We start from the raw sequence: 13,090 nt of genomic DNA, 5'->3' as shown, positions 1-13,090 counted from the left end.
ATTGGGTTTGATCCAAAAGTTAATCAGTTATAGATTTACAGTCTGTAATTATTTATTGAAAGGTCCTTGGAAAAAAAGGTCAAGTGGTTCATGAAGTATTTTGCTAACAGATAGACAGAGTTGGCTGCAAATAGTTAATGGCAAAATTTTAAATGAAGCCGTTACGCAATTTGTTAGCCCTCAACATTTGCTTTGGGGAACACTCTCAGCTACTATCACTCCAAATTTTAGGTCATTATCTGTAAAAATACTTGAGTTATGGCCAATTTTCTGCTTTTTAAGGGGCGTTAGCTGTGGCAGCCATCTTAAATCGGGTTGACCAGTTGTAGATGTGCATCCTATGATTACTTTCTGCAAGTTTCATTGAGGTTCATTCATGGGATATTTTGCTAACAGACAGAAACCCAAACACATTTGCAGCTACAATTTAAAGCAGCTTAAACGAAGCATGCTGGACATTTCCAGATTCGATTCGTTGGTGTTTCACTTGTAACCCTTTGTCCACCTGTGCTGTGTTCACCTGCAGAGGAGACGCTGAGCCCTTTGCTGCCGGTAAACAGCAGCCAGCAGCAGTACTGCATAACCATCGAGGGGGACGTGCTGCTAGCAGGGGACTCCTGGAAGGCCAACGCCTGCACCAGCTGTGCCTGCAACAACGGCACCATTCAGTGTTTCTCGCAGCGCTGCCCGGCTGTCAACTGCAGGGTACCGGTTTTACGCAAAGGCCAGTGCTGCCCACACTGTCTCGGTGAGTTCTTCGGTCCAAAAAAAGAAAGCTACACAGTAATTACGCAAACTTTAACACTTCTACTTATAGTTCAGTCTTAAAATATTTTATGCACGTATCAACGCTGATGCAAAAGTTTGGACTCAAAATGCTACGTCTAAAAACAGGAACATAAGTCAGTATAGGTTGTCCCACAGTGTTTATTGGACTCGACCAATCTGGTGCCAAACACAATCGCTCCCAAAACATTCCATGTGACACATTCACACAGCCCTGTCGAAGCTGCAAACATTCCCCGGGCATCCGCACATTCACACGTGTTTCCTGTCGCCGGCTGGGTTTGCCTGCAACGTTTTCGCCTGCAGCAGCACAGGAAGGCAAAGCTCCCCGTCAGCTTTTCCTATAGAGGAAAACCCCAGCATAGCCCTCTATTGTTCCCCATGTGGCTGCTTTACCTGACTTTTTTGTTTTGTTTATGTTCTGCTGGAAAACAGAACTTTTTTTTTATTGTTTTTTTTACGTAATGCCTTTGCAGAGCGGTTTGGTGGAAGTTAGGAGGACAGATCCTATAAACACAGCTTATCGGCCGAGACAGCAGGGAGTGTAAACACCAACTAGAAGTGTTTATTCCTGGCGAGTTCTGCATAACACCATTGGCATTTTTCTCCTATGTGAACAGATGTGACGACGTCGGTGCCAGTGATCGTGTCCACCCGCTCTCCTAAGACGGTGGTCAGCACTACAGGGGGGGACGCACCTCGGATCACCACAGTCACTGTCACACTTGTCATTGCTGATACAGGTATCTTCTGCTGAAAGCTTCAGCTGATCACATTCTGTTTGTCATTTGGCGTATATACCAAACTCTTCCATCCAATCCCCGTGTTTATGCTAATGACGGCTATTGGGAATGGTTAGATAATTGAGTGAAATGTATATTTAAACAATAGTGATGAAAGGACGTGTCCTGAAGAAACTAAAACAGTTTTTTTTTTTCATTTTGAACAACTAGATCTGCCAAAAGGTACATTGTTAAAATAAGCTGTTTTTAGTTCAGATTTTGTAAAACGAGGCAAACATTGTCATAAACAAAGGGCTTTTTGTCGGATGGAGTTTTATTTTTTTGCTTACTGCACAAGGCAGTCATTTTAACAATTTTGGTCAAACTCTCAGAAACTTATTGAGTGTACATCTACAACTGATGGCTACCACAGCTAATTGACATTAGCCAACATAAATGACCGTAACTCTTACTCTTAAAGTAAAATTTGGCCTGGTTGTAAGTGAGAGTCATCCTCAGCACATTCTCTGAGCACTACCACATCTCACAAGATCTCACAGTGTTGCATGAGATTACGCAGAACGTAATTTACAAGGTTAGAAATTGGCTATAACTCCATCCCTACTCAGTACAAGATGATTTTAGTTTAAAATGAGAGGTGGTGGGCGATATGTTTTCTTTGAAGGAATGCTAGACCCTTAAACTAAACAAGTGTTTCTGTTTGTTTTAAAGATAAGCCAGGTTTGGGTGAGAATTTCCCCAGCCAAACAGAAATGGCCCTTGTTTACCAGTCAGCAGCCTGGATCCTGGCAGGCCTCCTCTTGGCCATCATTATCTTCCTCATTGTGGCGTTACTCATCAACAAGAAGAAGAAGTGGGTGCAGATGTCCTGCTACAGTGCACCAAAGAAGGTGAGAGATCATCTGAAAATTAAAAGGTATATAGTCGTAAAGCACTAGTTTAAAAGTGGGTTTAATTATAGACTTGGGTCTTTTCCTTGACCTTCCAGCTGCTTCACCCCAGCTGTCATGACTTTAGGATAAATGTGGTTTCCCTTTGCCCTGTGCTTTCAGAAGGGGAAAAAAAAAAAGGTCATGCCACTCGTAAAATCTAGACCTTTAAATGAATCAACGGTGCCAAAAACTGAACTTAACTCCAGTTTTAGAACCGGTGAAAGCAGGCTAGCATAAATTTGTCAGCACAGTCCAGCTATGACCCAAATCACGGCATCAACGTGTTCTTTTTCCCTCTCCACAGACGGTGATCCTGAAAAAGCACATAAACAAGAACTCCGTCATCTACATGGAACCCTCCAAGGAGAACAAGTTTCAGAACGTGAAGAACGACTGCGGCATCATCCACTTCGCACCGGACATCGGCTCCCCTGACAAGATGACCATCCCCAGGGCCAAGCTGAGCCTGAACAACGACTGGACGACCCGCTAAAAACACAAAACAGCAAAAACAAACAAAACTTGCAGATCAGAGCTGCTGGTTGGTTCGTCCCAACCTTCCTTTTGTGTTATAGTCAAATCAAAGATGCTCAGCGCGACACAAAACACTGTTTCTTTCATTACGTGGCCATTTCTGTGTTTGGACGTTCGGGTGGAGTGACACGCTAAGTGGACATGTTAAGGACACGGGAACTCTGGACTGTGCTTTACAAAAAGAAAAAGGAGCAAGCAAAAAGAGTCGTCTTTGACTATGAACACTGTAATGTCACTGCTTCTTATTGCCTCCTTTGAAACTGGAACTAACGGGGGTAGATTAAAAAGCTTTAGGACAGGGGTTTTTGGAATGTGGTTTAAATGGAATCTTGGGAAGGCTAACCCCCAGGAAATGCAACGGCGCATCATTAATGTGACCAAAGAACAGTCGAATAGCACTGCAGACCCCCAGATTCAAACCCCTGCTTTAGAATGTGTGGTCTCTATCTTGGTTCTTGTATATATTTTTTTCAAGTATTTGTATTAGTTGCGTTTTCTTTTCCCACTCTGGTTTTTATTATAGGTGTTTTAAATTGCAGTCTAGACATTCCCCTTATTCCCAAATGAAAAGGACGCCTCACAAAACTAGCTTTGTCTACAGAAAGTTCTAAATATAGTTTCTATTTCAGAATGAATCGACTCGTATCATTTCATGAACCGCAACAGAGGCAAAAATGGTGCCGTGTGCTTCATCGGGATCGTGAGGAATGTTTTGGATGCCTCACTTCTTTCCCAGCTGTTTGTTTCTGAGCTGCTCGCACACACCAGTGATGGTTTGGAATATTTATTTGTAAAGTCATCATTCTACAGCCTTAATTAGTTTTTATATTTTATTTTGGTAATAACTGTTTCCCCAATGTGTTAGAAGCAGACCTTTTCTTTAAAGCCAGTGAATAAAATGTGGTCTCTGCAGGATTCCTGAAGGGATAAAGTCCCTAATCTGGGATTAAACAGGTATATTAAATCCACAGAGATGCTGCTGCAGCTAGAAGCTCTGCATCACTCTGGTCAGTACAAGGAAGGACAGATTCCAGGAAGCGTTGCGAAACAAACCCAAAGGCTTGTTTTTGGATCGAGCTTCTGTGTCCATTGCCAATATCCCAAATCAGAGACAACTTTGATGCCAAAATTGGTCAGACACCAATTTATGCTGAAGTGTTTGCAGTACATGTGTATCCGTTTGAATCACGTGCTTTAAAGTGAAGAGGCGACTGTAAAAGCTTTGCGCAATTATTTTTATTTTTTTGTTTTTCTATGTGTAAAAACTTTGTTTCAAGAAGTAGATACGAAGAGTAGCTTATTTATTTTTTCACATAGCTTTATTTATTAATACTATAGTTTGAAATTATTTTGTTTTCTTTGGAAAGTGAACTTTAAGTAGCCAAAGCTGATGTACATTGTAGACCATTTATCATTTCTACGCTCTATTCTAGGCCTTATTTATTTTGTTGTTGCAAATCTTGTAAATATGTTTCTAGATTATAAACTGTAACATTTTTACTTATTTTAAAAAAATAAATGTGTGAACCAAAGTGGCTTGTGCAGATAAATGTTAATTCCTCATGGAGCAATGATGTCATCTGAGATGGTATCAGTTTGTGGTTTTTGCTTTGCCAACGTGCCTCATGCACATCTGGATCTGGACTTGTTTGTTCCCAATGGGAATTTGTCTTCTTTGAGTTCCTTTTCATCCGATTGTTTTCCAGTTGCTTTCTTATCTCAGTAGCAGAAGCAGATGGGTTTAACAGAGGCGGGGGAGTGGAGTCAGGGGTTTAGGTACAAACAAATAGTAGGAAGACCTCTAATCTATTTACTGAGCTAATAAAACACTGGAAGAAGACAAACATGTACAGACTAGACCAGGAAGCCTGGATGATGCGGTTATCCATATTGCTTGTACACTTTTTTCTACCACATCGTTTCCTTCTCTTCACCTCTCTATTAATGTGTTTGGACACAGAGCTCTGTGAACAGCCAGCCTCTTTAGCAATGACCTTTTGTATCTTGCCCTCCATGTGCAAGGTGTCAATGGTCGTCTTTTGGACAACTATCAAGTTAGCGGTCTTCCCCATGAATGTGTAGCCTACAAAACTAGACTGAGAGACCATTTAAAGGCCTTTGCAGGTGTTTTGAGTTAATTAGCTGCTGAGTGTGGCACCGGGTGTTTTCAGTATTGAATCTTTTCACAGTATTCTAATTTTCTGAGATACTGAATTGGGGGTTTTCATTAGTTGTCAGTTATAATCATCAACATTAAAAGAAATGAACATTGGAAATATATCAGTTTGTGTGTAATGAATGAATATAATATAAAAGTTTCACTTTTTTGAATGGAATTACTGAAACAAATCAACTTTTTCATTATATTGTAACTTTAGGGCCAGCACCTGTACATAGCTGCCCACAGCTCCACCTGGGTGCATCTCAGGTGTCATGGGTTAAATGCAGAGAACTAATTTTGCCATAGTATGGGAACATACAATGACAATCTCAAAACTTCTTTTCACTTCCCTTATTCTATTCTTAACTCTCAATTTGCTGGGCCCAAGCCCAGACTATGAAACTACCATCACTGTTCACAGTATGGATACACTTGGGTCTTTAATTGCCTTCATTTTTTTCCACAGTCTTAATTTTACAGAAATAGTCATGTAACTTTTTTTTCAAAACATAAAATTTGATGAGAAAATGGTCAAAAATCTCATAAGTGCATTTTTTGTTTTTTACACGGACAAGACGCTTAAGCTCTTTTTTCCATCTACAAATAATTGCAAAATCCAAATTCTTTGATTACACATTACTAATATGTAATCTTGGATCACTTCTTCCAAGAAGTAAAACACCAGGTACTTGTTTACTTGTATTAAAAGTTATATTTTTAAACTGAGAAAAAAATAAACCATCAGTAGCTGCTTTTTAAAAAGACTTTATTTACACAGACGCGTTTAAAATTCTCAAAGTTTGATGAAACGTTAAGTATCACAACAGCTCGTGGGGTAAAGCTTGATATCAAGATTGTTTATTGTGAACATTCAGAGGATGAAATGACCCATTTACACTACATCGTTCCTTTGTACCTACGCAAATACACAAAGCAAGTAAGGAAAAAAGTGATTTATTCCTTCTCTCTTATCATAATCATCAGTAGATAGCCCTTCCTTTATTCAAACGCACAGTTCTATTAAGGCAGTAAAGTCCAGCAAACCTTTTGTCTGAAGAAGAAAACACCAAAAGGTCTTGAGAAATAGGCAGGGTTTGGCTCCGATAGCTGAATTGTCTTTTACTGTATTAAAACAAAGTCACTTGTGTCTTTGGGGGTCACATTTTCCAAATGAAACGAGGTACAAATCCGTCCAATCTTCACGCAGATTCTGGAGGTTCATGGATAAAAACAGTCTTCGAGAGACGTCTGAACCTCTGGCAAAATGAAATCCTTTCTTGGCCAAAGGAGCCTCTTTGCTTCTCACAAAAGGATCTTGTAGTAGTCATCTTTGTAGCTGTACAGGACCACCACAGCCACCCTGAAAAGGGACAACATGTGTCTTTTATTTAAAACAAGGGGAAAAAATATAAAAACGCTTGCTGTCCAAACAGAACATCTTAAATCAGGATAGTGAAATTCATCCAGGAGAGTTTCTGGGAACTTTATTAAGAAGTCAGGGCTGTTTAACAAGAGGAGACAACTGCCAGGAGTCCATCTCAAGGGGAGGAAGTTCTGTAACGCAAACACTTTAAGACTTTAAAGACTGTCTTTTTATAAAGTAAAAATAATATTTAATATTAAACTACAACCCCCAAAACAAAAACAAAATCGATAAAATCTGGACAATGATTTGGAAATCTCATAAACCCATGTTTTAGTTGCAATGGAACATCGTAAAGGTATCAAATGTTTAAACTAACACTGAAATTTTTGGGACAAAATTAGGTTATTTTGAATTTTATGACAGCCACACATCTTACAAAAGTTGAGACAGGGGCAACAAAATATTGTAAAATTCATACAAATAAGAGCTTTGGAGGAGCATTTTACAACCAGTTTGGTTAACTGGTAACTGGTCAGTAAGAAGACAGCATGAAAAAGAGCATTTTAGTGAGGCTAAATCTCTTTGAAGTAAAGACGGGCAGAGGTTTATTAGATGGAAAAACTGTCTTTTAAAAGTGCAACAATTTCAGAAGAATGTCATCAGCAGTTCAAAATGTTTTCTAAAGATTTTAAGACTCAGAAGAAATCATTGTTCTCAAAGGACGGTTGAAAGTCTTCGAACCTTTGACAGTGTATTAAAACAGGTCCGATTCTGTTCTGGACATCACTGCATGGGCTCAGGAACACTTCCACAAATCACTGCCTGCACATTTCACAGACATCTACTAATGCTGGATAAGCATTCATGTAAAAACGCTGCAGTCTTCTCTGGACTAAAGCTTATTTCAAATGGACTGAGGCAAAGTGGAACATTGTTCTGTGGTCAGGTGAATTAAATTCTCTTTGGAAACCAGAGGTGCCATATCCTTCATACTAAACAGGAGAGGGACCATCAGGTCAATTATCAGTGCACAGTTCAAAGGCCTGCCTCTTTGATGATATGGAGGTGCATTTGTGCCAGAACTATTCAACTAAATTACTACAGTACAGTACATATATGTATGTGTTAAAATGACATAGGTTGAAGAGTTTTGAAGATTGCAACAGTGTGGGGTTTATAATGCCTTAAAGTATATATAAATACTAAAATAAATATAGCGTTCCTACTTCGTGTTTTTTTACCGATCACGGGGATGTGTGGAACATAACCACCGCGATAATCAAAGGACTATTGTACAGTAATTCATCGTTTATCATGGGGATCCGTACCGATAAGTGAAAAAAACACAAAGTATGAATAGTAGTACAAGTAGTAAGTAGTATGTATGTCATGATTTCCCTCTCTGTGCCTTCGCTGCTCTCAGCCACCTGCAAGCGCTCTCGGCCACGCCCAATTCTCTGCTCTGCACACAGATCAGCTGTTCAGCTGCAGGAGGAAGTTTATCCTGCAGTAAGGGCTGCACAGAGGCGCAGGAGGAAGCTTTTTCTGCAGCTCTGGGCTGCACAAATGTGCAGCAGTTGCTAAATAATTTAAAATTTATATATGTTTTTTAAATTCCATGCCGATTGTGTGGCTCATCCATCAATCAGCCAATTGTGTGTCATGCCCAATCTTATTTTGAAAAACTGCGATAGAGCGAATCTGCGATAAGCAAACCGCGAAGTAGCGAGGGACTACTGTATAACAGAATCGCCCCTCTAAGAAAAACATTTGTCATTTCAGATTTTTTTTTAAAAGTTTCTCTCACAGATTTTTTAACGATTTAATATATTTCAAATAAACAGTGGACCAGACTGAGCTCACCCCCAGGTTAAACCTGGTCCCCAGTGCCATCACTTGAATAGCCCTGGCTGCACAAGCAGCTTCCACATCTGGAAAGGCACCATAAATAAACCAAGGTAAAACCAACCCACTGCTGGATGAGAGTACAGATTGATTTATCTCCAAAAAGTTGCAATAATAATCCTCATTAACACTAATTACCATCTGGGTTCAGTGCTAATTAGAAAGTGTCAACATGACAACACGCACAACTCAGAGAAAGGCACCACAGCGTCGGAGCCGAAAGCTGTGGACAAGTTGAAACAGCAGTAAAAATGTAAGTTTATGCAGGTCTTCTCTGCAGTCGTTTTATCTCAAAGGAAAGGTCACTGACTGCAAAGCCCTGGAAAGAAGTTTTGTTTACGATCCTGCAACAGCAAGGTGACTGCTGCAAAAGCCCTTTACCCCGCTCGTCTGGCTCCAGTTGTCCGTGCCTCACATTTAAAGAAAACAGCTACACAAAAAGGACACAAACGCATGCTGAATGTATCCATTGTTGCCTCTGTGTTGCTCGTTTATCAGTCGAGTCTTTTACCCCCCTTGCCCAAAATGTCAGCTCAAACACAAAGCAGAGACAGAAAATTAAAACCAACTGCTCTGGAGACGCTTTGATTTTTCTTTTCTTCTTTTTTCTCCCCCTCCTTGTTATCGTCTCATTTAAGAAACAAGCAAATCAGCTCTGAACACCCCGCAGCTCAAACCCGGGGGGGTGCTGGTCTACGTCAGTCAGCGGAGGTGTTACGAGGCAGACACAAGAGGACCAAACAAGGCAAAGAAAAAAAAAAAAAACTTTTCCAGATTTCACCTCAGGAAATGGGATCAGCAGAGGATTTAATGTTTTACAAGGCAGTGGTTATCTGTCTAACAGCTCTCTTTGAAGGCCTGACTGTCACTGGTACACCTGGAGTGTGTGGGCTTAGTGTTGAGGAGTGGCAGCTGTCTGCAGAAAGGAAGTGGCTTTAAAAGGCATAGTCTTAGTTTTGGGTCTTTATTTTGAGAAAACTAACTAAAAGTGAGAAAAACTAAACAAAACATAACAGTTGAGAAAAGCTTTGTTTGACAGGAAACATAATAAATGCACTTTATTTTAACCCAACCTCTAAACGAGTATCCATGACGGCGTACCTTTTTGTAATTTTAAAGTGGTAGATCTCATCACAGATGGACTTCAGGTAACGCTGCTTGGGGAGGCGAGACAGCAGAGTCTTGATGCTACTGCTGTACTGTTCTTCACTTTCAAACTGGACAAAAAACAAAACAAAGGACAGGTGTAAAAATCTAGATATTAAACATATATGCTAAACAATAATAAAAAATAAAAAATAAACAGGAATTTGAATTTACTGTATACAAAAAGACTTGGAACAAATTAAGTCTACTATATCCTAAATTTTAGACAGTGCAATACTCAGTGTCATGTTGGATGGCAAACCTTAGAGTTTAAAACAAATAATTAAGGAAGAATAAAATACTTTTAACTGCAATTTTGCATTAGCTGAAACTTGAGGTACAGTAGTCCCTCGCTACTTCGCGGTTCGTTTATCATGGACTCGCTCTATCGCGGTTTTTCAAAATAAGATTGGACATGACACACAATTGGCTGATTGATGGATGAGCTGTACGATCGGTATGGATGTTTTATTTAAAATAAAATTATTTAAAATTATTTAGCACCTGCTGCACATTTGTGCAGCCCATACTGCAGGATAAACTTCCTGCTGCAGCTGATCAGCTGTTCTCTGTGCAGAGCGGGGAAGTGGGCGTGGCCAAGAACGCTTGCAGGTGGCAAAGAGCAGATGAGGCAGGGAACTGAAATCATGACATCCTGTGCTCTTTTAGAGCGTTTTCAGTTTAGAAACATTGTTTAGAATATTGCAAGTCAAACACCTTCACACACACACATATATATATATATATATATAATTATAAATTAAACTACTACTTGTACTACTATGCCTATGTCGCAGTTTTTCCACTTATTGCGGGGCTTCAGGGTACAGATCCCCCATGATAAACGAGGGACTACTGTAATTAAAAAGTACTTCTTGACAATACACATTGTTGTTTTTAACACGTATGCCTGTATACGTTGGCCCATTTACTCATGGAGAGAAGGATTTTGTTTATAAAACAGTAGGGTTGAAATTATTTCTCAGATTTCACCCCCATTTCTTCACTTTATAATTAGTCATCATGGAACAGATCCTGGAACTTTATGAGCGAAAGGTCTTGGTAACGAGTTTGGAATGTGGATATAAACACCTTCTAAAAGCGTGTTTTCTTTAAGCTGTGCACGTCTGTCACACACATGAAACTGTGGTTGTTCAACTACTTCATGACTCTGTGAGGCTGTGAATGAGTGCAGGGGAGTTCCCTCGCTTCGCTCCTCACAGAACAGGACTGTAAGGAAGGAGACGGGATTCCCTCTTCCTGTCTAGGATCTTGACCTTTACTGGCTGTTCTTTCCATCCCCACACCTCCCGCCCAGCCTTTTATTAACTGTGCTGGGCTTTTGACAAAGCTTGTAATGGGGAACTAACCTCTAGAGACAGGAAGTTGATCAGAGTTTCCTTTGGCAGGTCCACCTGTGGAATAAAGAACAGGGGCTCGCACAAAAAAGCCTTATCTCACAGTCCAAATATACAACAAGCTATTGTGCAAAAATATCAACAGCCTAAGACTCATTCTTCTAGCCTATACGGGATACAATCAGGCCCCTGACATGCACCAGCAAAGATTTACAGACCTGTGTAAATGCATCAAGGTGATTTAGCCTGTTAGCTTTTAACTTGTTTACCGTGACGTCGCACATCAAGTCCAGATCCAAACAGCTTTGACATTTGAAATATGACGCAACGTTATAATTAAGACACGCAGGAAGACTTACTTCAAGAGAATCTGACCGTGAATCTGCAACCCAACCACAAATAAACACAATATGGCAGCCATTTACACCCCGCTTTAAAGTGGCATGGGCGCTGCCTTCTGTTTAGTGTTCATCGTTGGAAAATATTCACAGCCCCTCTCACCACCAGCAGTGGATCAGAGCGCAAGGCAAATACTTATAAAAGGGACGGCTCCTCGTGATGTTTGTTGTTCTAGCTACTCAAAGCTTTTTCCTCTTTCTGTGATTTCACACATGAATTCAGCAGATAAGGTGGGAGAGCAGGAAAAAATACAACTTAGGTCTGGGAGTGATAAAGGGGGATAAATAAACAGTGGACTTACAGCGAGGACTTCAATGTCATTGCTCTTGTTCTGCAAATTGCTACTAAGGTTCTGTAATCTGCTTTGAATCTGAAATAAGTGGGAAAAATGGGAGAGTGTGAGAGAGAAACAAATAAAGCATAAAAAGGAAAGTAAATGATAGTTGTTCCCAGGAACATAAAACAGCAGAAAAACAAACTTCACATGCAATCATTTCCAAAGCAAATCTTTGGCTCGACATATTTTCTTTATAAGAAACGACTTGATGTTCAAAGCAAACAAACATACGAACAAAAAACGCTGTTTTTTTTTTAAATTATGGGTGTGACTACAATTTACGGAATAACAAATAAATAAATCATTTAAAGGCTTAGCATTCCTTGAAGGAATGCATATTGCCTGCTGCCTTTCATGCCAGAGTTTAAACTAAGATCATTTCATGATGAGAAGTTAAAACTAGTACAGTAGTCCCTCACTACTTCGCGGTTTGACTTTTGTGGGCTCGCGCTTTCACGGTTTTTCAACGTAAGATTGTACACGACAAAAATATAAATAAAAAGATGACACACGACTGTCAACTTTAACATTAATCATGTGATTGGGACGGAACGGGATACAGTAAATGTTAATGAAAAAAAACTTTGGTCAGCCCCTGCCATTTTGTAGTTTTCTCTCAATAAGCTTATATTGTATCGCCTGTCAAAAGGACTACATTACCCAGAAGCCAACAGTGCACTACCAAGAAGCCAACCCTGCTTCCGGCTGTTGCTTTCTGCTGAAATAGACGGAAATTTTTGATCCAATCCGAAAAAGTTTGGTCCTTATTCAAAGTGACTTCAACGCTCAGTGGATGAAGAGAGCCGCATGGAACCAACGGGGAATTGGACCAGGACCGGACTTCCAGCCTCATCGGTCAATCTGAGTGATGCTTGCCAATCCATGAGGCCTCTCGAGCAGGAAGGCGTTGCTTGGAGGTCCGGTGTTTTCTAAGAGAGTTCACTAGGACTTTTTTCATTGGATCCCACGGGATTATTTGGACTTGATCGGGACCACTGTGTGGTTTTGGTACTCAACGGCTGCAGAGAGCCGATCAGAACCAAACCAAGGCTGGTTAGTACCCATATAAAATGTTGCAGTACATAGCTACTGTACAGTACATATACGCATGTTGTTAAAATGATGAAGGTTTAAGAGTTTAGAACATTGCAAGAGTGCAGGAAGAGGTCTTAATACTGTATATATGTATGTATGTATATATATATAAATATATATATATATATATATATATATATATATATATTAAAAAAAGTATATATATAAATATATATTTGTGTGTGTGTGTGTGTATATACAGGTCCTTCTCAAAAAATTAGCATATTGTGATAAAGGTCATTATTTTCCATAATGTAATGATAAAAATGAAACTTTCATATATTTCAGATTCATTGCACACCAACTGAAATATTTCAGGTCTTTAATT

The 13,090-nt window shown here is 39.8% G+C and overlaps 2 protein-coding genes across 2 annotated transcripts in view; one reads left to right on the top strand and one right to left on the bottom strand.

The window, feature by feature from the left end:
• Window positions 1-3,401, top strand: part of crim1 (cysteine rich transmembrane BMP regulator 1 (chordin-like)) — a 35,165-nt gene extending 31,764 nt beyond the window's left edge. Inside the window, exons 12-15 of the mRNA XM_037695508.1 lie at window positions 527-748; window positions 1,407-1,529; window positions 2,241-2,419; window positions 2,766-3,401. Of these exons, the coding sequence (XP_037551436.1) occupies window positions 527-748; window positions 1,407-1,529; window positions 2,241-2,419; window positions 2,766-2,954 (713 nt within the window). The 3' untranslated portion in view covers window positions 2,955-3,401. The remainder of the gene's footprint in view (window positions 1-526; window positions 749-1,406; window positions 1,530-2,240; window positions 2,420-2,765) is intronic.
• Window positions 3,402-5,948: 2,547 nt separating this feature from the next.
• Window positions 5,949-13,090, bottom strand: part of eif2ak4 (eukaryotic translation initiation factor 2 alpha kinase 4) — a 29,657-nt gene continuing 22,515 nt past the window's right edge. Inside the window, exons 36-39 of the mRNA XM_037695021.1 lie at window positions 11,632-11,700; window positions 10,944-10,988; window positions 9,529-9,644; window positions 5,949-6,516 (exon numbers count right to left, since the gene is read on the bottom strand). Of these exons, the coding sequence (XP_037550949.1) occupies window positions 6,459-6,516; window positions 9,529-9,644; window positions 10,944-10,988; window positions 11,632-11,700 (288 nt within the window). The 3' untranslated portion in view covers window positions 5,949-6,458. The remainder of the gene's footprint in view (window positions 6,517-9,528; window positions 9,645-10,943; window positions 10,989-11,631; window positions 11,701-13,090) is intronic.

Source organism: Nematolebias whitei, chromosome 21, assembly GCF_014905685.2.
Source record: "Nematolebias whitei isolate Nwh7 chromosome 21, NemWhi1, whole genome shotgun sequence".
Taxonomy (NCBI): Eukaryota; Metazoa; Chordata; class Actinopteri; order Cyprinodontiformes; family Rivulidae; genus Nematolebias; species Nematolebias whitei.
The sequence above is the reverse complement of the archived record's forward strand: the minus strand, read 5'-3'. Positions and strand labels throughout refer to the sequence as shown.